Source organism: Nannobrachium achirus, assembly GCF_963921795.1.
Source record: "Nannobrachium achirus genome assembly, chromosome: 14".
Lineage (NCBI taxonomy): Eukaryota > Metazoa > Chordata > Actinopteri > Myctophiformes > Myctophidae > Nannobrachium > Nannobrachium achirus.
In genome coordinates, this window is record NC_137821.1 from 54655202 (window position 1) to 54682262 (window position 27061).

The window sequence follows — 27061 nt, forward strand, 5'->3', positions numbered from 1 at the left end:
TCTCTCTCTCTCTCTCTCTCTCTCTTTCTCTGTCTCTCTCTCTCTCAGTTAAAATTTCCCTCTCTCGCGCTCTCTCTCTGTCTCTGTCTCTCTCTCTCTCTCTCTCTCTCTCTCTCTCTGTCTCTCAGTCAAATTTTCCCCCTCCCATCTTGCTATCTTTCACACATCTGAGGCTGAGCTCTTCTCTGCTCTGCTCTCCCTTGCAAAATGCTCCCTCGCGCGCACGTGCGCGTGCGTGGACCCGTGCGCACATGCATGGTTACACAGCTGTAACAACTTACACACCCCCTGCCTACACAGCTCGTCGATGTGAAAGAGAACTACATCTACCGTCCTGCACGTCGTCTACTTCCGTTCCGTGACAACGCACTGAGCGATCAGTTGTTGGTGCGCACACAACGGAGAGCGAGTCTGTTCTTATATTTGAAACATTTCACAGACAATTAGACAAATAATTGGAAGCTCATATCTATATGCCTTCTTTTAAACTTCATATTTTTTTTTAATGATATAATATCAAACATTGACAATACTATAGCCTATAGACCTATCTGTGGAAAGAAAATATGCTATATTATATAGCCTTCTTCTTCATTCATTTTGATAAGTTTTTTTTTTGTCAAATGAATAAATTGAACGTTAATTGGGCATTAAACATGACGTCTAGAAATTGGAGAATTCCAATTGGCTATAAATATTTTCAGCAAAAATGTGTGGGTCCTCCTTCTTCATTCTGTGTGAAATATTTAGATAGTTTAGTCAATTGTCATATGCCAAATCAAAGTGTCTAATAGGCTTTTCAATATATTTCTTTGCACATGTTATGCCTTCAAACGTAGCCAAACGTTTACTAAATTTAGCCTAGATAACGACGCGGGGATGGGGGTCGTTCTTCTGGTGTGTGTGGGTGGTGTGTGCGTGCATACGCGTGTCATTACGGTAGTGGTACTGATGCGGGATGAGTCAGGCTATGTGATGCTGTCTGCTACTTGCTGCCATTTCATCATCATCATCATCATCAGCAAACACCTACACAAACAGCCCGTCCTGCTAGCACTACAAGTCTACAACACCCTGGGAATCCCCCTCGAACCAGCAGCAAAACACCCTGCCTCCTCATCTTGGGCTCGGGAACAGATCGGAGAAGAACCGGCCAGTAGATCCGCGACTTTGTCTTGGTTCGTGCACCTGCGCGTGTTGCCTGCTTGGCTGCTGTGTTTCGGGGCCTGTCTTTTATTAGGTCTCTTTATAGGAGGAGATCCAGCAGGATCGGGTTTTGACGGACAGGCCCACCGAGCCTGCGTTGTTTTAGAGGGCTTTAAAAAAGAGAAATCAGGCTAGCACGAAGCCTGCGTCGGACGGTGTTTTTGCGGGCGATTTCTTCTCTCTACTTTCCTCCGGTCTTCACAAAGGATACATCGGATTCTTTCCTCGGCGCGATGATGATGGAGCCCGCATCCTGATTGGGGAACGGCGCAGGTCCTGAACAATGTAAGACCATTACACTCTAAAGGCTATAGGCTAATAAGCTACAACTCATGCCATCTATTATAGGCCTATATGCGTTTGATCGCTTGATGTCTATCTATCCCTGTTGATTCAAGTCAGAGCCAAATCAATAGCAAAGCCATGCAGGCCTACGTTCTGGTGATGTGCGTTCATCACCACGAAATTCACTATTTGGAAAATAGCCTACAACAAGAATGAATAGCCTATGACTCGACATTAGCCAAACATCGCATTTGTGAATGATCCGAGCGTGCCAGTCAGAAGGACTATTATAATAATTAATGCTTTATAAGGCTGATATATGAGACAACGTTTGTTTAGCCGTACAACCAGCAAATATAGGCTATAGCCTACAATTGGCCTACAGTACTATAGTCCATGACCCCGAAGGAAGAAAAAAAAGAAAGGAAAAAAAACATAATACAGAAAACAAACTGACTTTTAGTTTAGCCTATAGGCCTATCTCCTGTTGTAACATAAGCCAATATTAGCCTAATTACATATCCATTTGCATTTGCAATGCACACGTCAGAATGCTGTCTGGTTACTAAATCTAATGGCTCTAATGCTCTAACGTGAGTGGATTATTCTCCGGGGGAATGGATGGACTGGGACCAGCGGACCACTAGAATGTTTGCATACCGACCAGGCTACGCAATGCTCCATGCTGGCACCCTGCCCACCTGACTGCTATACTACTGGGAACATTTTAGCTTTAGGCCACTGGGTCTCAAACGTTTACATTTCAAGGTCTCCCCTTAACTCTGACAGTGTATGGAACCAGACTTATAAGGGTCAATTTAGAGCCTGCTAAAAGAACCCACTTTGACAACCAATGTTTTAGGCCACTAAGGACCCCCAAATTGACACCGCGGACCCCCATTTGAAAAGATATGCCAGGGAGCCCCATTAGAGAAGATCTTTAGCATTGATTCCCAACCATTTTAATTTCAAGGACCCCCAGTTTGACATGCATTAGGCTACGGGCCCCCATTTTCTATCTCTGGGACCCCAATTTATATTGTATAAAATCAATGTTCATTTAACTCTGTACAAATGGAACCAAGTGGACCCTCCATTTGTACACTCTCAGAGTTACAGACCCATAAGGGTCCATTTGGCTCCTAACTATCATTTAGCTGGGGACCCCCTGGAACTCCCTCAACTGCCTCAAGGACCCCTAGGGGTCCCCGGACTCCACTTTGAGAACCAACAATTTAGGTTATTACCTTTTTTTTATATATAATTTTTATCCCACGATTTTGTAACCCATTTTTCACCCAGTGCCAATTGCCTATGTAATCCTGGGCTCTGCTCTCCCTCTGCCGCGCCTGGGGAGACAACGGACTGACCTCATGGTTCCTTCTATGCATGAGGAGTCCAAGTTGCTTCTTTTCACCTGACAGTGGGGATTTCCCCGGTTTGGACGTAGCGCATGGAAGGAACACGTTATTCCAACCAGTTCCTTTCCCCTCCATCAAGCGCCCCAGCTGGCCAGGGGGAGGCATTATAGAGAGACCAGGATTACTGCATGTTTTTGTGAGGGTATCAACCCTAGGAGAACATGCAAAGTCCACACAGAAAGGCCCTTTCGCCAACCCCACCAAGGGTGTGGGCGCTGATGACGCGGAGGAGGGACCACGCCCCCAGCGTCCATAGCATCCCCCGGCGGGAATCGAACCCAGGACCTTCTAGCTGTGAGGAGAAGCGCTAACCACTGTGCCACCGTGCCCCCTGACTATTACTAAGGCTGCATGGAGCTTCCACTGACTCACTGACCTATTGATTATCGATTATATTGATACACATAGGACAGCTGTGCTGTGCGTTATTTGGATTGTAAAAGCCTTTCAGGGTTGTAACAGGATAGCCTCGCTAGCCTACACACTACAAATGAAAGTGTTAATTTTTAACAGAGCAGTGTTGCAAATATTAGCCTATTTACGGATGCGGGATTAGAGGCTATGTTGGGTATTTGTTTAGGCCTTTGGAGACTTGAATTGAAAGAGGGATTATGGGCATTCCATCCATTCAAACACGTCGATTCAAACATTTGGATTTAATGCTTTAGCCTAATAGGATCATGTTGTGCATGTAATAAGTGTTTTTTTGTAATCTGTGTACTGTGTGTGCAGCACTGCAAGAAACACATGAATGCACTTTAGTCAAAATCAGGTTTAGGTTTGGAACAGACTATTATTATATTATACTTGTAGCCTACTGTTCTCCATTTATGTCTAATACAATCATAGGCTATAGGCCTATATGCATTTGACCGAGTGTGACTTTTGCTTTCACAGATAGAAACGAAAGTAGCCTTGGATCACAAGACGGCCACTCACCTGTCACGAGTCACGACCACAGTCGTGTATCAGACACGAAAGCAAAAGTCAGAATCGATAGGCCTACATACCGATGTTTCTGGTTCACACACTCAGGTTTTTTTTATCTCACTCGTGTCACTTTGTCTGCTGACTTCACTCAGCAACAAAATAAAAATAAAATAAACCAAAATAAAAAATAAAACAATTCACAGGAGGCAAGCAGTGATCAGCCCATGATGTGCACTGCGATGTAGTTTCAAATGCAATACATTGCAGAAGCTTTTTTGAGAGTAAAAAAACTATAAAAGAAGAAGAAGAAGAAGACACGTGTGACATGCATGATCTGGGCAGATTGCCCCAGGAAATGTGCCAATTTCAACCCAAAACAACGTTATGTTTCAGGGCTGCTAGATCCATACCAAGGCTAATGTATAGTGAACAACACTGTGCCATTCTGTGGTCTGTGTGTTTGTTGCATTTGCATGCACGGTGCAGAGGCAGAGTGCGCTGCAGCCACGAGAGCATAGAGAGACCTCTCTCTCTCTCTCTCTCTCTCTCTCTCTCTCTCTCTCAGGGGCGTCAATTGGGTATGGCAGGGGTATGCAGCTGCCATATCCTGGGTCCAGGGGGGAAAAATAAAAGTTGCTTTTAAATATAAATCCATGAATGTCTCTTTGTCTATCTGTTATGGTTATTATGTTGTTAAATTACAGTAAAATAACTACAAATGCAAAATTTAACAAAATGGTCACTTGACAAAATGGTATATTCCCAGGTCAGCTGCACAGGTGCAATGCATTATTGTTAATTGTGGCACGTTTACTAACATGACAAGTTTAGCTGCACGTGAACAACCGTTCCAGGCTGCCATATCCAGCCCAAGAAACCATAGAAACGGGGGGGGGGGGAAATAAAATGTACTTCTTAAAATAAATGTATCATGCCTGTTGCTAAGGTATGGCAACATGACTGGTGTCTTGCACGCGCACCTTCGCGTGCAAGACACCAGTCATGTTGCCATACCTTAGCTTTTTCTGAACTGACGCCACTGCTCTCTCTCTCTCTCTCTCTCTCTCTCTCAGTTCTGCAACTGGCACTGTGACTGACGACGCTAATCTGATCTCTGTAAATAAACACTATTGTTCTCATCGCTCTCCCTCTCTCTCTCTCTCTCTCTCTCTCTCTCTCTCTCTCTCTCTCTCTCTCTCTCTCTCTCTCTCTCTCTCTCTGACACTGACAGCTACCGCGATCAGTCAGTCAGTCAGCCAGACAGACAGACAGACAGACGGACAGACAGACCCAGTGCCATGGAGGCGATATGGCTCTACCAGTTCCGTCTCATCGTCATCGGGGACTCGACGGTGGGCAAGTCGTGCCTCATCCGGCGGTTCACGGAGGGCCGCTTCGCGCAGGTGTCGGACCCCACGGTGGGCGTGGACTTCTTCTCGCGCCTGGTGGAGATCGAGCCCGGCAAGCGGATCAAGCTGCAGATCTGGGACACCGCTGGCCAGGAGCGCTTCAGGTACATAAACACACACACACTGTGGCTGTGGCCTGTGTGTGCGCGTGTCAGAGTGACATGTTGATGTTGTGAGCGAGAGTCAGAGAGAGAGAGAGAGAGATGTAGAGAGAGAGACACACAGAGAGAGAAAGACAGAGAGTCAGAGAGTCAGAGAGTCAGACAGACAGACAGACAGACAGACAGACAGACAGACAGACAGACAGACAGACATTTCTTACTGTAATATGCCTGTTTTGTTTGTATTTGCTCACACTTGCTTTGGCTTGTTAGTAGCTAAAAAGTATTTGAAATACTTTTTTTGTATTTTGAAATATCTTGTATTTCAAATACTGCCCATTTAAAATCGAATTGAATGGAATTTAACTGAAGGAATTGAGAGAGTGCGAGAGAGAGAGAGAGAGAGAGAGAGAGAGAGAGAGAGAGAGAGAGAGAGTTGAAGGAAGGAAGGAAGAAAGACAAATATTTCAGCCGGAAGCAAGGAACCTGACTTCACACTTGTTGTTATACAGGTGCTTCCTCTACCTCAGGGGTTTTTAACGTTTTCAGGCCAAGGACCCCTTAGTTGAGAGAGAGATGAAGAAGGGACCCCCCACAACCCATAGATACCATATAGTGTCATTGTTTGACAGCACAATCATCAGTGTTTTTTGGATTCATGTCAATTTGTGTTTTCAGATATTTAACCACTTGAATACTTAATAAACTTGACCTTTCACTCTGTACTTGAACTTGTACTTTTTCCCCTCTACACCAAACCTCTTTGCCGAAAATAGCTGATCTACAAACTCACAACGCCTTGCAGCGTGAGGCCTTGTGAGCTTGTAGATCGGCTATTTTTGGCTAAAGTTCTCAGGATATGGACACTAGGGTTCAAGTGGTTAATATAAAAAAGGAGGGAAAAAAAAGCCTCTATCACACAAAGATTTGGAAGACCCTCTGTAGTAACTCTGAGGACCCCGTAGGGGTCCCAGACCCCCTGTTGAAGACCCTTGCTCTACCTGCTCTCAGAACATGAGTAAATGGCATGGCATATCATCACCTTCTTAAACTAGTTTTAAATTAAGTCACTGCAATACTAAAGTGGACACAATGGGCTACAGTGTAACAAGTAACAACTCTGCAATTACTTAATTTTCAGCTTCTTTTTTACACAGGGGTGTTAAAGCGGCACTATATAACTATATAGCATATTATGTCACACAAATTTATAAAGTTACATTTAAAAATCTATGGACTCTATAGGGCTTGACTTTATTACTATAGTGGAGACAAAGAGTTTCATTATAGCATTTGCCAAGGCACTGCCAGTCAAAGTGAAGACTGGCCAATCACAGCACGTCCTCGCTGGCCATACTTGCAGGGACTCTTGGGTAATGAAGTCAAAGACCTTGGCTCAGGCTGCATATTATCTATAAACTACATAGTGCTGCGTTAATGTGCGTTTTAATTGGAGAAGTGAATCACAACGTAGTTACTAGTCATGTAAGAGTCAGGGTTAACATTATGGTCAGTCTTTAATGTAATGTCACAGTTAGATCTGGGCATTTAACTGAAAATATATCAAAACTGATATCTAGCAGTGGTTCTCAACCTTTTCAGGCCGCGCCCCCCAAAATAATCATATTTGAACTAGGGCTGCAATGATTAATCGATTAATTGTAATCAAATCGATTATTCAATTAGTTGCCAACAAATTTAGTAATTGTAATCGGCAAATAATCGCTGGAATTTGTATTAATATCATGCAGGAATATTGGGTCAAGAACAAAGAATATGACTTGAATATTTATTTTTGGAGCTGTGTGAAACACAGGCTCCCTATACGTAGCTTTGTGGGTCTGTCTGTCTGTGTGTCTGTCTGTGTGTCTGTATGTAGCCTGACTTCGGCACGCTACTAGTCCCACAGTTTTGCCACCACACACTCGCGCCATATGTCAAATCGACCGGCTTACTCGGGAATAGTGGGCTAGTAACTTGCTAAGAGAAAGGTTCAATAGTTTAATTGATATTAATTTATTAGTGAATTAATTTTCCCCATTGACTTATAATGGCAATCGCAAAAACTCACATTCAATTATTTGTCTCTCGCAAACCATAGGGGCTAGAGTTTCAAGACTTGGAGAGGAGGTTCATAATGGTTTCAAGGATTAAATAAAAAATAATTGTGTCATTTGGCCGCATGGTGGCGCCATAACACCCCACTTTACGTTTTGGCCTGTAACTCTTGAACCGTAGGTCGGAAAATTAAAAATCTTTTTTCCCTGGATTCCTTGGGTCATGACGCATCTCCCCATATAGGCCACGCCCATTTGCGCCATGATAGATTTTCCGCCATCTTGAATTTTCTCCAAAACACACTTTTTGCTCCTTTTCCTACATATTTTCTTCAAATGTCACACAAATCGGTACACACACACACACACACACACACACACACACACACACACACACACACACACACACACACACACACACACACACACACAGCTCCACTTCACACGGGTGTGATTTTTTAATTACCTATTTGAAAAGAATACTGTTATGCTTTAGCCTGACAAATGTGTAGCTATTCTTTAATCAGTATGCAGTCAGAAAAAGTGTTTGATTTTTGTCTTTTAGTAGCAACCTAATCGGCAGCTGAGCAAAATGTAATAAATTATGTATTTTTTAATGAATTGTTCATCTTTTTTGTTAGTTAAAACATGTCTAAAAGAACCTCAAATCTAATGTATAAGGTAATAGCTAAATAAGTGCCACAATCCGATTAATCGATTGTTTAAATAATCAACCGAATAATCGATTCTGAAAATAATCGTTAGTTGCAGCCCTAATTTGAACTGGGGACCCCCCACCCTGACAAGCACTTTGAGTTAATTTAGTTTAACACGGTCTATTGTGAAAATAGCAGATTTCATTTACATGTTCACAACGCCTCACAGCATGTCGATCGGCTATTTTCACAATTTCTGCCTCTAATATTTGACAGTATGGAGAATGTTTAACGTTTGATTTTAGAGGTATTAAAAGGGTCATAAAAATCCTTAAATTGTCACTTTAGAAAGATGCAGATACCCTCTATAGACTTATACTGTATGTTGGTTTGTTTACACTGCTGAGTGACAAAACAATGTTTCACATTAAGCTAATCATCTGGGGACCCTCCAAAATAATTTGGGGACCCCCCCTGGAGGTCCCGACCCACAGGTTGAGAACCACTGATCTATAGAACCATTAACCGACTTCATCATTTTGAAACCACGTTACCAGTCTGTTTCATGGACGGTCTCTCTATCACACAGGAGAAACCTACCTGAATGCTTTCCGAGCCCGGAGGGCTCCAAAACCAGAATGACTAACTCAGCGACTTTCCTTTTGTTTGTCTATGCAAAATGAATTTTGTTGAAACAGGGACATTATTCAAAGCTAATATAAAGAAAACACAGTGTGCTTGACCTGAGCTATGAGGTCACTATCTGAGGCAGGCACGTACACACATACAGTAGTCATCAAAGAGGGGCTTGAGCCCCTGCCCTTTTATCTGTCTGTAATAACTGCCCTTTCCAGACCATAAATGCAGATTTTACTATTAAGCAAATGCCCTCTTTCCATGCCACACTTGAAGGCAGCAATCAATAGAATTGCCATGTCCAAACTCTGCTGAACTTTATTGATATTTTAACAACATAATAACCAGCACAGATAGACAAAGAGACATTCATGGATTTACATTTAAAAATAACTTATTTCCCCACCTGGACCCAGGGTATGGCAGCTGCGTAACCCTGCCATACGCCCCTGGAAGAGGGACAGGAAACAGGCCGTAAAGATTAGTCGGGCTACTGTATAGGGCAGTGATTTTCAACCTGTGGTCCGGGGACCACCAGGTGTCTTTGAAGGGATTCAAGGTGGTCCCCAGCTAAATTATGGAGAGTTGGTAACCAATTCGACCCTTATACTGTAGATCTTTAACTCTTAAAATGTCCAAAATTACTTGAGAGTGTAAAATGACCAAAACCAAATGGAGCCTTACGGGTCCATTAGGTTTCATTTTACATTCACACTGAGCACTATAACTATAACTCTAAAATACATTGGGTTTTTTTTCTCTAAATAACCGTGATATGAACTTTTCATATTGTCCCATCCCTAACTGTGACAGGCTCGACAGTTGGACAGACTGCGCTTATGAGCGAAACTAAGTGCACACATACAGCACACGGACACGCACACTCGCGTCAGTTTTAGCTCGTCGACTGCCTGAGTGCCGTGCTGCAAATTTTTTACATTTTTGAAAAGTCATGAAAATGTCAAAATTATTGTCAAATGTAGCTTCTGGGGGGTCCCTGGAACTAAGTATTTTGACATGGGGGTCCGTGGCCAAATACATATCATTTTGGGGGTCCTTCACATGAAAGGGTTTAGGCACCACTGACATAAGCCATGTTTCCATAAACTTATTCGAATTAGGGAAGTAAGCGAATTATCAGAAATACGCATTAAGACAAAGCGAATTTAGCATGTTTCCATTTGCGGGTGTCATTCGAATTAGCGACGGTTGCAAGAGTTGATCGGGCTGATTTTTTTCAGACCGAACCTGAGCACTGCACGTCTGACTGCTGTGACTCGGTCGCTGTCTAACCTCGCCGTGTTCGTTCACAACAGGCCGTTTGGTTTCCGCCTAAAGCGCGGAAACCACTAGAAGAAGCGGCGTCGCTTTGATTTGGTTCCCTCCGTTTGTTTCCCCAATCCCTATTAAAATGCTGGAGTAGCCTTGTGTAGTCTTGCCAGTCGCTAACAGTTGGACAAAAATATGCATTTACCAAACAATTTTTTCAAAAGCAAAACTACTCCGCATCACGGAGTTTATTAGGTAGGTCCTAAAAGTATGTCCTTGAGCGCAGGGGAATTATTTTGCTACCGGTTCACCGGGAAAACCGCGGTCGTGTCGCTGCACAGTGCTCATCCTGCAAGTTTCAGCGTCCTCTGGAAGGTCAGGTGGCCGATCTGCAAGCTCACAACGCGGCGCGGATGCGAGCTGCTGTGAGCTTGTAGATTGGGCACTTCAGGCACGCAACACTGTGTGATGAGGAAGGGTTCGCCACCGATGGCTTGACTCCGGGAGGTGAAAACGGGAGGAATTTACACACGGTCCGTGTCACTCCGTGTGTAACAAACAACCGGTTTGTTTTGTGGGCTAACGCTATACCATGGACGTAAAGCGGCAGGGGAAATGGACCTAGAACGTCATAAACTATTCGCATTTATTGTCTGACCCGTTTCCATTCACTTATGCGCATTTAGTTTATTCGATAAAGGCTCAAAATCCTCCTCCTCCAAGCGGATAACTTTTTTAATGAAAGTTTATTCGCATTTTGAAGTGTTTCCATAAAAACATTTTGCGAATAAGCCGTTAATGCGCAAAAAGTGGCTTTATGGAAACGCCACTATTGAAACAGGTTTTTCAAAAAACCTTGCACAAATGTTCAAGATCTTTTCAAAAATAGCATTTCATCTACAAGCTCACAGTGCCGCACTGTGAGCTTGTATATCTGCTATTTTTCAATAGTTAACCCATTCAGAACGGGTACACTATATATTTTATGCTTTAACTATTGAAAAATAGCAGATATACAAGCTCACAGTGAGCTCACCGAGTGCCACGCTGCGAGCTTGTAGATCTGCTATTTTTGAAAAATCGTGAAAATTAGAATTTTGTCCCGATTCTATGCGTCTTTTGAATCCTTCTATGTTTTTTTGGAAAAACCTATGTTTCTATGTCAGCAATCTGGCCAGCCATCGTCAAAGAAAAGGTCCTTTTCACTTGAACTGGAGCTCAGTTAGTCTGTTCTTGAGAGACTACTATGTCAGTGGTTCTCAAACCTTTTCATGTCAAGGACCCCCAAGCTGATATTTATTTGGCCACGGACCCCAATCTCGAAATATCTAGTTCCAGGGACCCCCCAGAAGCAAAATTTTAGTTACAAACGTTCGCTTTAAAAATACATATATTCAAAGATTTGCACACATTTTCACGACTTTTTCAAAAATGGCAGATCTACGAGCTCGCAGCGCGGCACTCGGTGCCGCGCTGCGAGCTTGTATATCTGCTATTTTTCACTGGTTAAAGCATTCAATAATTCTAGGCCTAAAAGCACAAAATGTGAGTGAATCCTTGTACCCGGGGCCCAGAATGTTGTGCGACGCCCCTGGCCCCGGTTCTCACCTGACAGTGTGATTCGCGTTTCCGTAGCAACTGTGACACGCTCCTCAGAGACGTGCCCGTGACTCAGGATCGCCTCTCTCCTCCTCCTCCTCTTTTTTTAATGTCATCTTCACCTCCTCCTCCTCCTCCTCCTCTTCAACTAGCAAGGACGTTAATCTCAACTGAGTCACTGTCCCTCCATCTGTAAGGTCATCCTTCCTTCCGTGTGTGTCAGTGTGTGTGTTTGTCCTCCCCCGCCTCCCTAGATTGCGTCTCTCCGTTCCTCCTACGTTTAATAGGCCTAGCATTATTGACTGCTTTAACCGTTGAAAAATAGCAGATATACAAGCTCACAGCGCGGCACCGAGTGCCGCGCTGCGAGCTTGCAGATCTGCTATTTTCGAAAGTCGTGAAAATGTGCAAATCTTTGAATATTATGTATTTTTAGAGCGAACGTTTGTAACTCAAATTTTGCTTCTGCGGGGGGTCCCTGGAACTAAATGTTTTGAGATGGGGGTCCGTGGCCAAATAAATATCATTTTGGGGGTCCTTCACATGAAAAGGTTGACATAGTAGTCTCTCAAGAACAGACTAACTGAGCTCCAGTGAAGTGAAAAGGACCTTTTCGTTGATGATGGCTGGCCAGATTGCTGACATAGAAACATATGATTTTTCAAAAATAGCAGATCTACAAGCTTGCAGCGCGTGCTGTGAGCTTGTATATCTGTTATTTTTCAATAGTTAAAGCAGTCAATAATCCTAGGCCTAAATGGGTTAACCCATTTAGACTGGGAACGCATTATTACGCATTATTTTGTGCTTTAACTATTGAATATACAAGCTCACATTGAATATACAGGCTCACAGCGTGGCACAGAGTGCCGAACTGCGAGCTTGTAGATCTGTAATTCTTGAAAAATCATGGAAAGTCTGTAGGTTTTTTGAAAAACACATGTTTCTACGTCAGTGGTGCTCAAACCTTTTCATGTCAAGGACCACCAAAATTATATGTATTTGGCCACAGACCCCCATCTCAAAATATTTAGTTCCAGGGACCCCCCCAGAAGCTAAATCTGAGTTACAAATGTTCACTTAAAAAATACATAATATTCAAATATTTCAAAGATTTTGCACACATTTTCATGACTTTTAAAAAATAGCAGATCTACAAGCTCGCAGCGCGGCACTCGGCACCCTGGGCACGGCCATGAAGTCTTCCTCATCTTCTCTGCTCTTCTTCACACCTCCCCTGTCGTCTGTCATCCTCTCTTTCTGTCTCTGTCTCTTTCTCTCTCTTCCATCACGTTAATAGGTTTCTTCTGGGCCTGTCATCGGGGTGTATGTGACTGTGACATATCACCAACACCAACATCCCTTAATTCTCTCTCTCTCTCTCTGGCTCAGCCTCTCTCTACTTAAAGCCTACGTTTTCGCGACCAAGGGTCGCGGTTTACTATGAAACCCGGTTAACCGGCAGATCCTGTCAGTCAGTCCGTCTGTACGCCCATATAGACTGTAGAAAAATATGGACGAAGCGAAGCTATTGGTTTCTATGCAGCACAAATGGCCCTTTCTACCCCTTGGAATGGGTGTCGCCATCATAGAATTGTAAAGGCATCAGAGATGCTATTGGCTGCCAACGGTCACGTGCAACGCAGGGATACATGGGAGAATGTGGTCGGAGCCTCCCGAAATACAGCACACGAAGAAGAACACAGCCGGCTGGTATCAGTTTAGTTGGCCACGCCCCCCGCAACTTTATCATTTATTTTAAAATACATTGGACCACATTTCGACAAAACGAATATGATGGTGATTGAAAGGCAATGTTTAACTAGCGATAGGAACCATACAGTATTCATGAAAATGTTAATTAAGGTTAGAAAACGAAAGGGGAAAATGAATGGGATCCAATGGAGAGCAATTCCTTTTGTGATCGGCCGGGGGGGAAAACAGCGCAACTAGCGGCCAATCATAGGAAGTTTTAGTTCCGTATTGGAGTCATTTTAAATCGGCAGAAACTATGCCCCTGGTAACGCCTCAATATCTATAGCTGACCTGTTGTGACGTCACATTGTTGACTGTCACGCTCCGTATATGACCAAGACAGCCTGTTCTGGCTTATTGCTTCATTGCTTCATGAGAGGGCACTTTTTACAGACGAATAAAAGGACAGGGGCTCAAGCCCCCTTTGATATCTATAGCCCCTTTTCCACTACAGGGTCGAACTAGAGCTTTCCAGAACCTGAACCTATTTTTTTGGTTCTGGTTTTCTTTCCATTGCGCACAGCCCGGTTTCAGACAAGGTTCTGGGAACCTTTTTTAGGTCCTGCTCCTGATGTAGTACTAAACTTGAGTTCTGGGAGCCTATGGGCGGGGCCAGCAGCACTTACCCTCCTGGTTAGGTCTGGTTATATGGAAACGTAAGCAGAACCTGGTCCCGGAACTTCACAGGTTCTTGGAAAGTTCTAGTTCTAGTTCTGGTTCAGCCCTGTAGTGGAAAAGGGGCTTATGTGTGCACGTGCCTGCCCAGTGTGTTCCCCCACCGCTAACTTTTTGTATCTTTTTGTCCCATCTCTCTCTCTCTCTCTCTCTCTCTCTCTCTCTCTCTCTCTCTCTCTCTCTCTCTCTCTCTCCAGGTCCATCACGAGGGCCTACTACCGCAACTCGGTGGGCGGGCTCCTCCTGTTCGACATCACCAACCGCCGCTCCTTCCAGAACGTCCACGATTGGCTGGAGGAGGCCCGCAGCCACGTCCAGCCGCACAGCATCGTCTTCCTATTGGTCGGCCACAAGTGTGACCTGGAGGCACAGCGTCAGGTGAGGGGGGGGGGGGGGGGGGGGGGGGGGGGGGGGGGGGGGGGGGCGCTGCGCCGAGAAATATGTCGAGGAGAAGTGACTGTTCGTACGCATGTTGGTTTAACTCTTGCGAGTGTAAATGGTGCCTACAAAGGTTCCGTCATACATATTATATACATGTTTATTCATTTTAGGCTTAGGTGTTGGGGGCTGGGGGTGTGGGGGCTGGGGGCGTGTTCTCTCCTCCGCGTCATCAGCGCCCACACCCTGGGTGGGGTTGGCGAAAGGGCATTTCTGTGTGGAGTTTGCATGTTCTCCCCGTGTCGCCTATAGGGTAGATACCCTCACAAAAACATGCAGTAATCCTGGTCTCTATACTGCCTCCCCCTGGCCAGCCGGGTTGCCTGATGGAGGGGAAAGGAACTGGTTGGAATAACGTGTTCCTTCCACACGCTATGTCCAACCGGGGAAGCTCCCCCCTGTCAGGTGATAAGAAGCGGCCTGCTCACTCCTCATGCACTGAGGGAAGCATGAGCTCGGTTCAGGGCTCTCCCCAGGTTGGCAGAGGGAGAGCAGAGCCCAGGATTACAGCTTAGGCAATTGGCACTGGGTGGGAAAAAAACACCAAGTAATCACCATGCAGAGATTCAGATGTCACAGTAGCAACAGCAACCAGTCAGAATGAAACAGCTAGAAGGAACAGGAAGTGATGACCTTCACGCAAGGGCTAGTCTCAGGTCCTTATTCTAATCTGTCCTGTAGTCTCGCGTAGCCAGACAACTATTCCACAATCTCTGAAAGCTATATAGAGTCTGGAACTACAGCTAGGAGTACGGAAGTAGTCACTTCTGCACAGAACTGTAGTCCCATTGGAAACATAACAGAAGCACACTAGCACAGACAGTCATTCGAGCGACATATTCTTGTTATGTGTGTACAGTATAAGAAAACATTTGAAAACATAATGGAAGTAACTCCAACAACACCAGAGAAAGACAAAATAACGCCCCCAAAAATAGACATAACACTTCCAGTAGGATTTGTTATCGCTACTGCACCAAGGGAGCGGGTGCGTCACATCCGCCTCATCCCACTGATTATGTGAGCAGTGTTTCTCCTGATGCTGCCCAACAAGAATCCGAGGATCTCATGGCAAGAGGCAGAGAAAACGGTGAAATCAGCTGAGGCGGTGAAGTCAACACGACCGCTGTGGCCGCGGACCATATCATATTTCTGAGGGCGTAACCAGGGGCGTCACAAGAGGGGAAAAGGTGTAGGGGCCTGGAATTATTTTATACTTTAGCTATTTGCGAGCTTGTAGATCTGCTATTTTTTAAAAGTCGTGAAAATGTGTGGAAATCTTTGAATATATGTATTTTTCAAGAGAACATTTGTAACTCAAATTTTGCTTCTGGGGGGTCCTCAATATTTTGAAATGGGAGTCTGTGGCCAAATACATACAATATATTTTTGTGGGTCCTGCAGATGAAAAAGTGAATGAAAAGCACCACTGACATAGAAACACAGGTTTTTTCAAGAAACCTTAGAAGGATTTGAAATATTCAAAGACTTGCACACATATTTTTCAAAAATAGCAGATCTACAAGCTCACAGCGCGACACTCGGTGCCACGCTGTGAGCTTCTATATCTGCTATTTTTCAACAGTTAAAGCACCCAGGACCCAGAATTTGGTGTGACACCCCTGGGCGTAACTAAGGCTATAAACTGAGGGGCCGTGGCTGTCTGAATGGCACTCTACAAATCCAAGTCCTTGTAACTGTTAGTGACAAAGTAGTGCAGAGTCCAATTAGGAAATGAGAGCAGGGGGAAAGAAATGAACCTGTCTGAATAATGTAAAAAAGGAAAACATGTCCAATTCATGCAGTGAACCCACAATTTATTTTGTTTTAAATGGACTTGTTTACGCTGTAAACAAGTAAGTCACTTTAAGACGAAAGAAAATACATGTATTCATCCGTCACGTCTCGAGAGCGACTTGTTATGGAGATTATGTATGTTTAATGCATACAACAGACGCTCAGGTGGTGCAGTGGTAAAGTCCCTGCCCACAACCACGGAGGTTGTCTGTTCGAATCCACTATGGTGCGTCCGGCTTTGTCGGGCTTCTATGTGGAAACAATTGGCCTGTGTTCGGGGTAGGGAAGCCGTGGAGGGTGATAGATATTGGTCATTGCATGTATTCCTGCGGGCGGGTGGCACCTGTCAGCAGGGAGTTTTACGTCCTCCCGGTGGGGGCTCCTCACTGGCAGGTGAGTCAGTAGCATACGACAGCAATGTGTGTGGAGGAGGAATTAATTGGCACAAAGAAGAAGGCACAAAATATAAAAACTACAACAGTGACCAACTACAACTACAATTAGTACACTACTACAACTACAGTACAGGTCCCTGGCTCATTGGCTGTGAGTTGAAAGGTCAGTGATAATGAATGGAAATGAATGGTAGAGGCGATAATGTGAATGGGCCTTTAGCAATGAACTTCACTTCATATAGGCCGCGTCCTACGGAGGGACTGTACTATAGACAGCCTCCATTTTGAAACAGTAGCATTCGAGACTCACCAGGACAACCAAATCATAAACCATTAGGGGAAACTATAGAGCGTTCGTGCTGGCTCAGTGACCACTTAGTATTGATCCACTCGTGATCGAACAGCAAATGAGATTTCAAATAAAAAAGCTGCAGTGTTCTTTAAAGTCTGCGTAAGATAACTGCAGTGTAGGAAGGTGCTCTTTGGTTTGATCCATGCTTGTACACATAAAGTACCTGATGTCATGGACAGGACGGACCATACAAGAAGATATGCACATGATGTGGTGGAAAAAGTACTCAAATGTTTTATACTTAAGTAAAAGTATCAATACTGCAATATAGAAATACTCCGTAACAAGTAAAAGTCCAGAATTCAAAATTTACTTGAGTAAAAGTATGAAAGTTTTGGCATCAAAATGTACTTAAATTACCAAAGTAAAAGTACAAAATGTTTGAAAATAGCAGATCTACAAGCTCACAACGCATCGCAAGTAACTAAAGTTTTCAAATAAATGTAGTGGAGTAAAAGTACAATATTTTAATCTGAGATGTAGTGGAGTAGAAGTAAAAGTATTGGAACTTGGAAATACTCAAGTAAAGTACAAATACCTCAAAATTGTACTTAAGTACTGTACTCAAGTAAATGTACTTAGTTACTTTACACCACTGTGCACATACATTGGACCCCATTCGTTTTCCCCTTTGATTTTCTAACCTTAATAAACGTTGTCATAAATACTTTATGGTTCCTGTCGCTAGTGAAAAACTCCCTTTCAATCACTATGATATGCGTTTTGTGCAAATATGGTCCCATTTATGTTAAAATTGATGATAAAGTTGCGGGGGGGCGTGGCCAACTAAGCTGATACCAGCCGAGCCGGCTGTGTTCTTCTTTGTGTGCTTTATTTCGGGAGGCTCAACACAACATTCTCCCATGTATCCCTGCGGTTCCACGTGACCGTTGGCATCCAATAGCATTCCTTATGATTCCTGGGGTACCATTCAAACAATGATGGCGACACCCATACAAGGGACAAAAAAACATCATTTTCGCAGCATAGAAACCAATGGCTTCGCATTGTCCATATTTTTTTTACAGTCTATGGTCTGGTGTGATTTGATATCTATGATTGCCATCCCCTGATGACCCAAATGACACCGTCTCTCTCTCTCTCTCTCTCTCTCTCTCTCTCTCTCCCTCTCTCTCTCTCTCTCTCTACCTTTCTCTCTCTCCCCCTCTCTCTCTCTCTCTCCCCCCCCGCCCCCCAGGTGACGCGCCAGGAGGCCGAGAAGCTGGCGGGCGCGTACGGCATGCGCTACGTGGAGACGTCGGCGCGCGACGCCATCAACGTGGAGCACGCCTTCACCGAGCTGACGCGGGACATCTTCGCGCTGGTGCGCTCCGGCGACATCACCATCCAGGAGGGCTGGGAGGGCGTCAAGAGCGGCTTCGTGCCCAACGTGGTGCACTCCTCCGAGGAGGTGACCAAGAGCGACCGCCGCTGTCTCTGCTGAGACCCCCCACCGCCGCCACCGGGACGGGGATGATGAGGCAACGGACGGGGGGAGGAGGAGGACATCACAGGAGTTTTTTTTAAGAAAACGTCATATATGCTGGAGTTTTTTGGGAGCGCGACGATGAAGGAAGGTGGGGGAAAAGGAGGGATTGGGGAAATCTCGCTCTTTCGACAACGCAACATTTCGACAACGGAGCGTCGGCAGGATAGCGCCTCTCCCCACGGAGGTTAGGGTTAGGGTTTGGGTTAGGTTTGGTTGTCGAAAAGATGACATGTAGAAACAGCGACACGCTCCCGGAGGGATTTTGGGGGGGGTGGGGTTGCGGTTCCAGGTTTTGTATGTATACCTGGGGAGGAGGGGGAGATCCTGGACAGTAACTCGTTGGCCCCCCTGGCCTGGTCTGGCCCCCCGCCCCCCCCCTCGCTCTCTGCCGTCTTCTGTTTCTGAATGGGGCGTCGAGGGGGGAAAGGTCGATGATGGCGATGATGGAGGCGATTCTGGAGGAGATCGGTTGATTTAAGGCTGAGATAGAAGTCGAGGTGCCTTTTGTCTACGCCAGGGGTCTTCAACAGGCGGTCCGGGTCCTCAGAGTTACTACAGGGGGTCCTCCAAATCTTTGAGTGATAGAAACCTTCTTTCTCCTTTTTTATATGAACCACTTGAACGGTTGAACCCTACTGTCCATATTCTGAGAACTTTAGCCAAAAATAGCCGATCTACAAGCTCACAAGATCGGCTATTTTTGGCAAAGAGGTTTGGTGTAGAGGGGAAAAAAAGCAGACTAAGTACAGAGTGAAAGGTCAAGTTTATTAGGTAATGACAGCTCAAGTGGTTAAATATCTATAAACACAAATTGACATGAATCCAAAATGCACTGATGATTGTGCTGTCAAACAATGAAACTATGAACAGATCCCTGCTTCATCTCTCTCTCAACTCTCCAACTAAGGGGTCCTTGGCCTGAAAACGTTGAAGACCCCTGGTCCACGCTGTTAAGTCCGCTGTTTTGGGGCCGCGAAGAGGAAACGGGTTACGAGAGCGGTTCCAGACTCTTCTTATCGCCTGCCTGGTTTATCCTTTAGGTTCACGTTTAGTTTTATTTTGGCCCTGCTAAACCCGAAGATCTGTGCTGGCTGACAATGGCACTGGGAGAAAAGAGACATTCATTTGGTGCAGGGAAGGGGAGACCTGCCTTTGGGACGACGGTTCACGACTTGATACATTTAGCTCCATCCTTCTCGTTCTCACTCCCTCATCTCTCTCTCTCTCTCGCTCTCTGTCCATCTCGCTCTCTCTGCCTGGTTTCCAGTAAGGCACAGAATATCCCCTTTCCTTTCCGTCAGCCTCCCTTCCCTCCTTCATCTCCTCCTCTCGTCCCGATATGCAATTTCAACAATCACGAGCGAGCAGATGGCACGTTCCTTCGCGGCGAGAGACGGCATGCGGCATCAACTCTTTAGTAGATATTAACCTGAAGATGCATATTAGTCAGCAATCTCAGGTTCAGCCTCTCCTCTGCGAATTAGGTTTCCTCTGCTATACTGCACTGCGCCCCCGCATACTATACCGTACCGTTGTTTTCTGTTGAGATTGGCACATTTCCTGGGGCAAGCTGCCCAGATCACACATGTCACACAGGTCTTCTTATTTTTTCACTCTCAAAAAGCGCATGCAATGGAGTGCATTTGAAACTACATTGCAGTGCACATCATGGGGTGATGATCAATGCTTGCCTCCTGTGAATTGTTTTATTATTTCTTTGTTGCTGAGTGAGGTCAGCAGACAGAAGTGACGTGATTGAGATGAAAAAACCTGGGTGAATTGTGCCAATCTCGACAGGAAACATCGGTATATTCCACCGTCAGAGCTCTGAGCAAAGAAGAGTTCTGGAACGAAAACAGTTCTTGAACGGAAGATAGGGCTCTGAAAACAGAAGGTGTTTTGGAATGGAATTACAGGGAAGGATGAGGTTAACGCTTCCTCACATGACGGCGTCGTGCGGCGATAATAGCAGACCTAGGAGCTCACGCGTCGACAGCTTGTAGGTCGGCTGTTGCCGGCGCTCGACGACGCCGTTGTGCGACGAAGTATGAGGGAGGGGAGGGTGGGTTGGATGTACAGATCCATCTAAAAGAAATTGAATATTGTGTAAAAGTTTTTCTTTTAAACTTTAATATATCTTTTTGAAACTTTCATATATTCTAGATACATTGCACATTCAGTGAATTATTCCAAACCTTTTTTTTGTAAATTATTTTAATTTTCATGGCATACAGCTCATGAATGTCAAAAGTCCATATTTCAGAATGTTACAATATTACACGAGACCACTCAAAAACAAGCATTTTAGAATAGAGAAACATCAACCTTCTGAAGTCAGAGTTGCTTGAAGTCCAGTGGGAAGTTTCCGCTGTCAGTTTTGGGGTAACCTCGCCTACCAGGCTTTCGGTGTTCTTTTACAACAGGCCGTTTGGTTTCCGCCCAACGCAGAAACCACTAGAAGAACGTCGCTTTGATTTGGTTCCCCCCGTTTGTTTCCCCAATCCCTATTAAAATGCTCGAGTAGCCTAGCCTTGCCAGTCACTACGAGTTGGACAAAAGATATATATACCAAACACATTTTTCAAAAGCAAAACTCCTCCTCATCAAGGAGTTTATTAGGTAGGCCAAAAAAGTATGTCCTTGAGCGCAGGGGAATTATTTTGGGTTAAAACTGTTTCCGGCTGGATAGTTCCGGCCAACATGTAGTCTTTGAGTAGTACAACATGGCGTGTTGTGGTTTCCACTCCCGACCAGATACAACCCTGAAAAGTGATCCCAGACTAGTTTTGGGGTGCTAGGGCATCTGCAATGCTTTTTTACACAATATTCTCTCTCTTTTTTTTTTTGATGGATCTGTATGTGTGTTGGGGGGGAGGGTCAAATTGCCTTCACTTCCCAGAAGTAATCCTATTGTCGCCAGACATTATTACTCACAGAACTCCCCCGGAGCGAACTATTCGAGCCGCCAGCGAGTCCCAGCCGTTGGATAAAATGTCCGTTTGTCATTCAGCTTCGTCGCTATTAAGTAATGTGGCAGTCGCCGTAAAGCGGAGATCCACAAAGGACCGCGTTGCCTAGGGGACAACCGCCGGCCTCCCCCTCCCCCACCCAGGGCAGTCAGTGTACAAAATAAATGGACCAAATAAAAGGCGGTATATGTGGACCTGAAAGTGCCACCCGCCAGGGGGTCTACCTTCAAACTGGCCGGGGACTTGTTAACGTGGACAGACGGACAGAGACACCTAACAGCTTACAGTTGGATGGCATGTGTCCAACCTCGACAGTGGACGTTTGTTTGGAAAACTTTTGAGGGATGGGAAAATATCTCACTTTACAAAGGTTTCGAACGTGGAACACTGGAAGTATACCGGACCGGATCACGCCAGAGGGGAAAAAACCACCGCGACAGCATACCCGTACGAGGAGAACCCGGACGAATGAACTTACCGCAAAATAACACTTACATTGCACGCATACTCATACGGATAGGACGCGTGTGTGTGCCGTTCCCAAGCCAATAGCAGGGGTGGGAAGAAACACTCCCACATTGCTGTGATTATAACAAGGAGGGAGCGCTCGTTTCGGTTCACGCTATAACTTGTCCATCGCAGGTTGCCCACCTGTGACGTCCTCTGCCGCTCTGCACAGGCAATCGTCTAGTGCAGTGGTTCTCAACCTGTGGGTCGGGACCCCCAGAGGGGTCCCCAAATTATTTTGGGGGGTCCCCGGATGATTAACTTAATGTGCAACAATGTTTTCTCACTCAACAGTAAACAAACCAAAATGCAGTTTTGAGTGTATAGAGGGTATCTGCACATTTCTAAAGTGACAATTTAAAGACTTTTTAATACCTCTAAAATGACAAATTAAACATTGGCCAAATTGTCAAATATTAGAGGCAGAAATTGTGAAAATAGCCAATCTACATGCTCACAATAGAACCAACCGTGTTATACAAAACGGAATGCATCAACTCGTTAGTGCTCGTAGGGTGGGGGGGGTCCCCAGTTCAAATATGATTATTTGGGGGGTCACGGCCCGAAAAGGTTGAGAACCACTGGTCTAGTGTCTCAGGCACTCTCGGATGTTTTACTGATGTAAAAGTAACAACAGCAGAATGTAAAAAACTGTTTGTTACACGTGAAAGCCTGTATTCAAAAGTGCATCATACTATAGGCCTACTTACTGTACAGTACCAAAGTGAAAGTACTCAGAGTTAACCTTATTTATAAAATTGGTTAATGCATGTTTTATAATAATAATCTAAATCTGCAACGTAAAACATAATCCAAACCTGCACAGTAACCGGTAACTAACGTTTTCAAATAATTGCACCCGAGTGAAATGCGCAATATTTGCCACGGACATGTAGAAGTATAAAGCATTGCAAAATGGACACACTGAGGAAAACCTCCGAATTATAATTTCACTAAAGTACAGTTCCTAAGTGGTTTTAAAAGTCACCCATGTGTTGGACAACATTGCACATACACGCAGGACGTCGAGTGAACCAAAACAAGCGCTCCCTCCCACCCACCCCCCAAACTATTTGCGTGGGAACGGCATAGCCTACACGCTGGTAGAACGGAACCACACTGTAATCTTTCAGGGAAGCAAAGTAGGAGGAATATTCTGTACATTTCAACAAAACCAACAACATAGACATAAGACATTGTATCTCCTTTCATTCTCTTCTGAGTGTGCGTGTGTGTGTGTGTGTGTGTGTGTGTGTGTGTGTGTGTGTGTGTGTGTGTGCGTGCGTGCGTGCGTGCGTGCGTGCGTGCGTGCGTGCGTGCGTGTGTGTGTGTGTGTGTGTCTGAGACATTGTAAAAAAAGAAAGAAAAAAGGTTTCACACACTACATGGCTTGTATCTAAATTGTTAGGTCGATATTACAGAGATAGAATGCCATTTCAATTGGACTGATGATTTTATGAGTCATTCATTACAGGGGTTAAACTTGACATTTCTTACAGGATACAGAAAGAGTGGGCACTAAGGAAGAGTGGGCACTTCGATGTAAAATGTGCTATTTTGTCCAAAATATTAACCAATTTAGACCTGGAATGCATTATACTTAGAACCATTGTTTTATGCTTTTGAAAAATCATGATAATGTGTGCAAGTCTGAATATTTTCTACCCCGATTCTACAAGTGTCTTTTAAATCTTAAAGGTTTAAAAAAAAAAAGAAAAAAAAGAAAAATCATGTTCATTTTCATGTCAAGGACCCACAAAATTATAGGTATTTACAGTGGACAACACCCATGTTCCAGGGACCCCCAGTAGCAAAGGTTTGAGTTACAAAGGTTTGCTTTGAATGATATATTCAAAGATGACACAAAAGTCATAAAAAGGATACATGATGTGAACATACACGGTACATCATTGTCAGACTTTAATGTTATCCTTCATCTTGTGTATGCCCTAAAATGATTGGATATACTGGTTTTAGAGCAATTTGTAGCAATTGTAGAACTATTAGACCTTAATTGTTGAATGTTCACTCACATTCTAATCATGTATACTGAACATTACTTAAGACCATTTTATCCAGATATATTTATTTTCTATTCTTTGCTATTTCGGACCAAATAGCCAATTTTACTTCGAGGTGCCCACTCTTCCTGTTACTCTTACATGTTCCAAAAACATCGAAGCTGAGGTTCAACACTTCAAAGCAGCCTCAAATGTGAAACATTAGGGAGTTCAAATGTTAAGCTTTTGTTTATTTTAAATGAAGGGAGCTGTTTTCCGTTTAGACATACAGTTGACGGCCATATGAAAACGATTAAAATATGGCATACACTGACATACTGTACCGCAATATTCTCTATCGTTCACTTTATGAAAACCTTAAAAAAAGAAATGTCCAAATGTAAGATGCCGTCGTGAAGAAGTACATTTCCTTCAAGCAATGCTTAAATTCTATCATTAAACATTTTAACAAATGACAAATTCTGTCATTATTATGCTTTGCTGGGCATGTATAGTGAGGGCAGAGAATGTAGGTTTCAACTTCAATTTATGAACACAACAGACATTTAAGATGTTTCCTTTTCTTCACTTCCTATTCGTGCTCTTTCAGGACTGTGTTTTCCATGACAAATAACCTCTACATTCGTCTTTAATTAAGTATTTATGTTGTATTGAAAGGTGGTACAACAGACAAGAGCTATCCTAAAATGAAAGCAAACTGAAAATGATGGACAAAAATACATACAAATTTAAACAGTTTTTACTACTGAGTACCTGAGACAAAAAACTGTCAAAGTCCATATTTCTTTTATTTTGAATAGATTTTTTTCCCCATTTACCAGACTGTAAACCACAAACTAGAAACGTAATGCACTCCCCCCTCATTTTGTTGAATTAGATTATTTCTTTTTTTACTTAACTCATATATTTATTAGGAATTATAAGACACAATAATTATGGAAAGTGGAAAAAACTGTATTTCTCATACAGTTTGTGAAACAACAGTATAAGTCCGTACAAGCAATATACAGCAGACAAAGGTAGATAACATTAAAACAGACAACTGAACAAAATGAGGGGGGGAGTGCATTAACAATTTAACAGATTAAAAATGACTAGTTTGTTGTTTGCAGTCTGGTAAATCAAAAAATATCTTTTCAAAAAAATTAAAATATAGACTGTTATTCGTCTCTGGTACTCAATTGACTGAGTAGTTATTCAGACATTAGGGCAAAAGTCACCTTTATTTTGGTCTTATTGTATTTATCATAATATGTAACCCTCTCAGTAGGTGTCAGGAATAACATGTGTCCTCCTGTGAAATCTATACTGTCATTGTCATTTTTCACATACAGTAGTATAGTATGCCTTCTAAATTAATACTCATGTTTCCAAAGACAGTCTAGCTTGTGTTGTGAATTTGTATGTGAATGTACCACAGACGCAAAAGGCTAAAGGGAATGTAGCGTGTGATTATGTATGAGTGAGTTCCATTGTCATTTCCAGTTCAGGGGACATGTCTGTGCCTCAACAAGAGATATCTGATTGTTTGCAACTTGGGACTTAAGAATTTCATTGGAACTGATTTGAACGACATTCTGGTTCCTTCCATGCTTCACAGTATTTCTCTCGGAAGCCTAATTTATATTTTGTCACTCAATGGTGTATAGCTAGGCCTGGTATGAATACGTTTCAACCTCACGTTCCTCTTTTGGGCATAATTGTTTTAAAAATAGCTGATCTACAAGCCCACATTGCATTACGGTTTCTATTAGGGGTGTAGCGGTACATTTCAACAACGATGCGATACGCATCACGATACATGGTTGACAATACGATACATGGTTATTGGTTTATTAAAGACGATACGATACGATTCTGTGTGAAACGTGTCAATAGTGCAGGTTTTAAGGGAAAAAAATATTATGTCTAAGAATAAGTAAACACTGTGATTCCCTAGCAAGGGGAAATCTCACTCTTTCGAACGACCGTCATTTCGACAAAGGAGCGTCGGGAGGGTTAGCGACTCACCCCACGGAGGGTAGGTTTAGGGTAAGGGTTAGAGTTGGGTGTCGAATAGCCCCTCTCGGAACCCCCAAATCACCTCTTTTTGTATTTTGAAATCGGTGGGGTCCCTTGCATGTAGATTGGGTGCGAAGCGGCGTTAATCGGCGATGCCGTTAAGTATCATTAATTTATCTGTGAAAATTTAGCAGCTTTTTCCAAACTGTATCTCGCTTCCACATTACGTCACATGTCCCGCATCCCCGCGGTGTGGTTGGCTACGTTCCTGCCAGTTATCTATCAGAGACAGGCTGACACTACCAGCTAGCCAAAAGACGCCTCGGGGAGGCGGGACATGTGACGTAATAAGGAAGCGAGAGACAGTTTGGAAAAAGCAGCAAAATATTCACAAATAGATTAAAAATACATAACGGCATCGCCGATTAGCGCCGCTTTGCACACGTTTCCGCGCTCTCCTAGTGCAGTTCTGGGTATCTTTAAAGAATCTCAACAACATCTGAGCGACGCTGTATTAGTCCGAGACCAGACAGTGGTAGCGTTGCGTATCAGAGAGACCCAATCTACAAGCAAGTAACTGTATTTACCAATATAAAATATCAAAATAAAAAAAAGGTAAATTCAAGAACGAAAGGAGCTATGTGTCGAACAGATGCCACGTAGTAACAGCGAAACGCTCCCCTCTAGCAAATACATGGACATTATATTTCATCACATATGGACAAGCCTGCACCTTGACAAGAACACAGAGATTACACACATTTATCGATAGACCAAAGCTATCTGGAATGGAAAAGTAATTAGACCCCTCTTTTTCATTTTCCTTCTTAGAATTGGTAAATACAAGGCACAAATACTTAGTTTCATTACAATACATTATTTGCATTGCAAACGATTCAATACTGAGTATCTGCATTGCAAAACGATACCAAAACGATACAAAGCCAAACTGTACGATATTTTGCTTTTGTATATCGATATAGTAGATCATTGCAAATTGAAATTGATTTTTCGGTTACTATATTGTTACACCCCTAGTTTCTATGTAACACTGTTGCAAGAGTATAAAATAGGCCATGAGTGGTTAAGGATG

General features: G+C 43.7%; 1 protein-coding gene across 1 annotated transcript; it reads left to right on the forward strand.

Moving 5' to 3' along the window:
* Positions 1-5140: 5140 nt before the first annotated feature.
* Positions 5141-18425, forward strand: LOC308298278 (ras-related protein Rab-39B; the record flags this gene model as incomplete). The annotated part of the gene is made up of 3 exons (XM_080741848.1): positions 5141-5355; positions 14197-14377; positions 18180-18425. The coding sequence occupies 3 exons, from the start codon at positions 5141-5143 to the stop codon at positions 18423-18425; spliced, it is 642 nt and encodes a 213-aa protein (XP_080597974.1).
* Positions 18426-27061: the final 8636 nt, after the last annotated feature.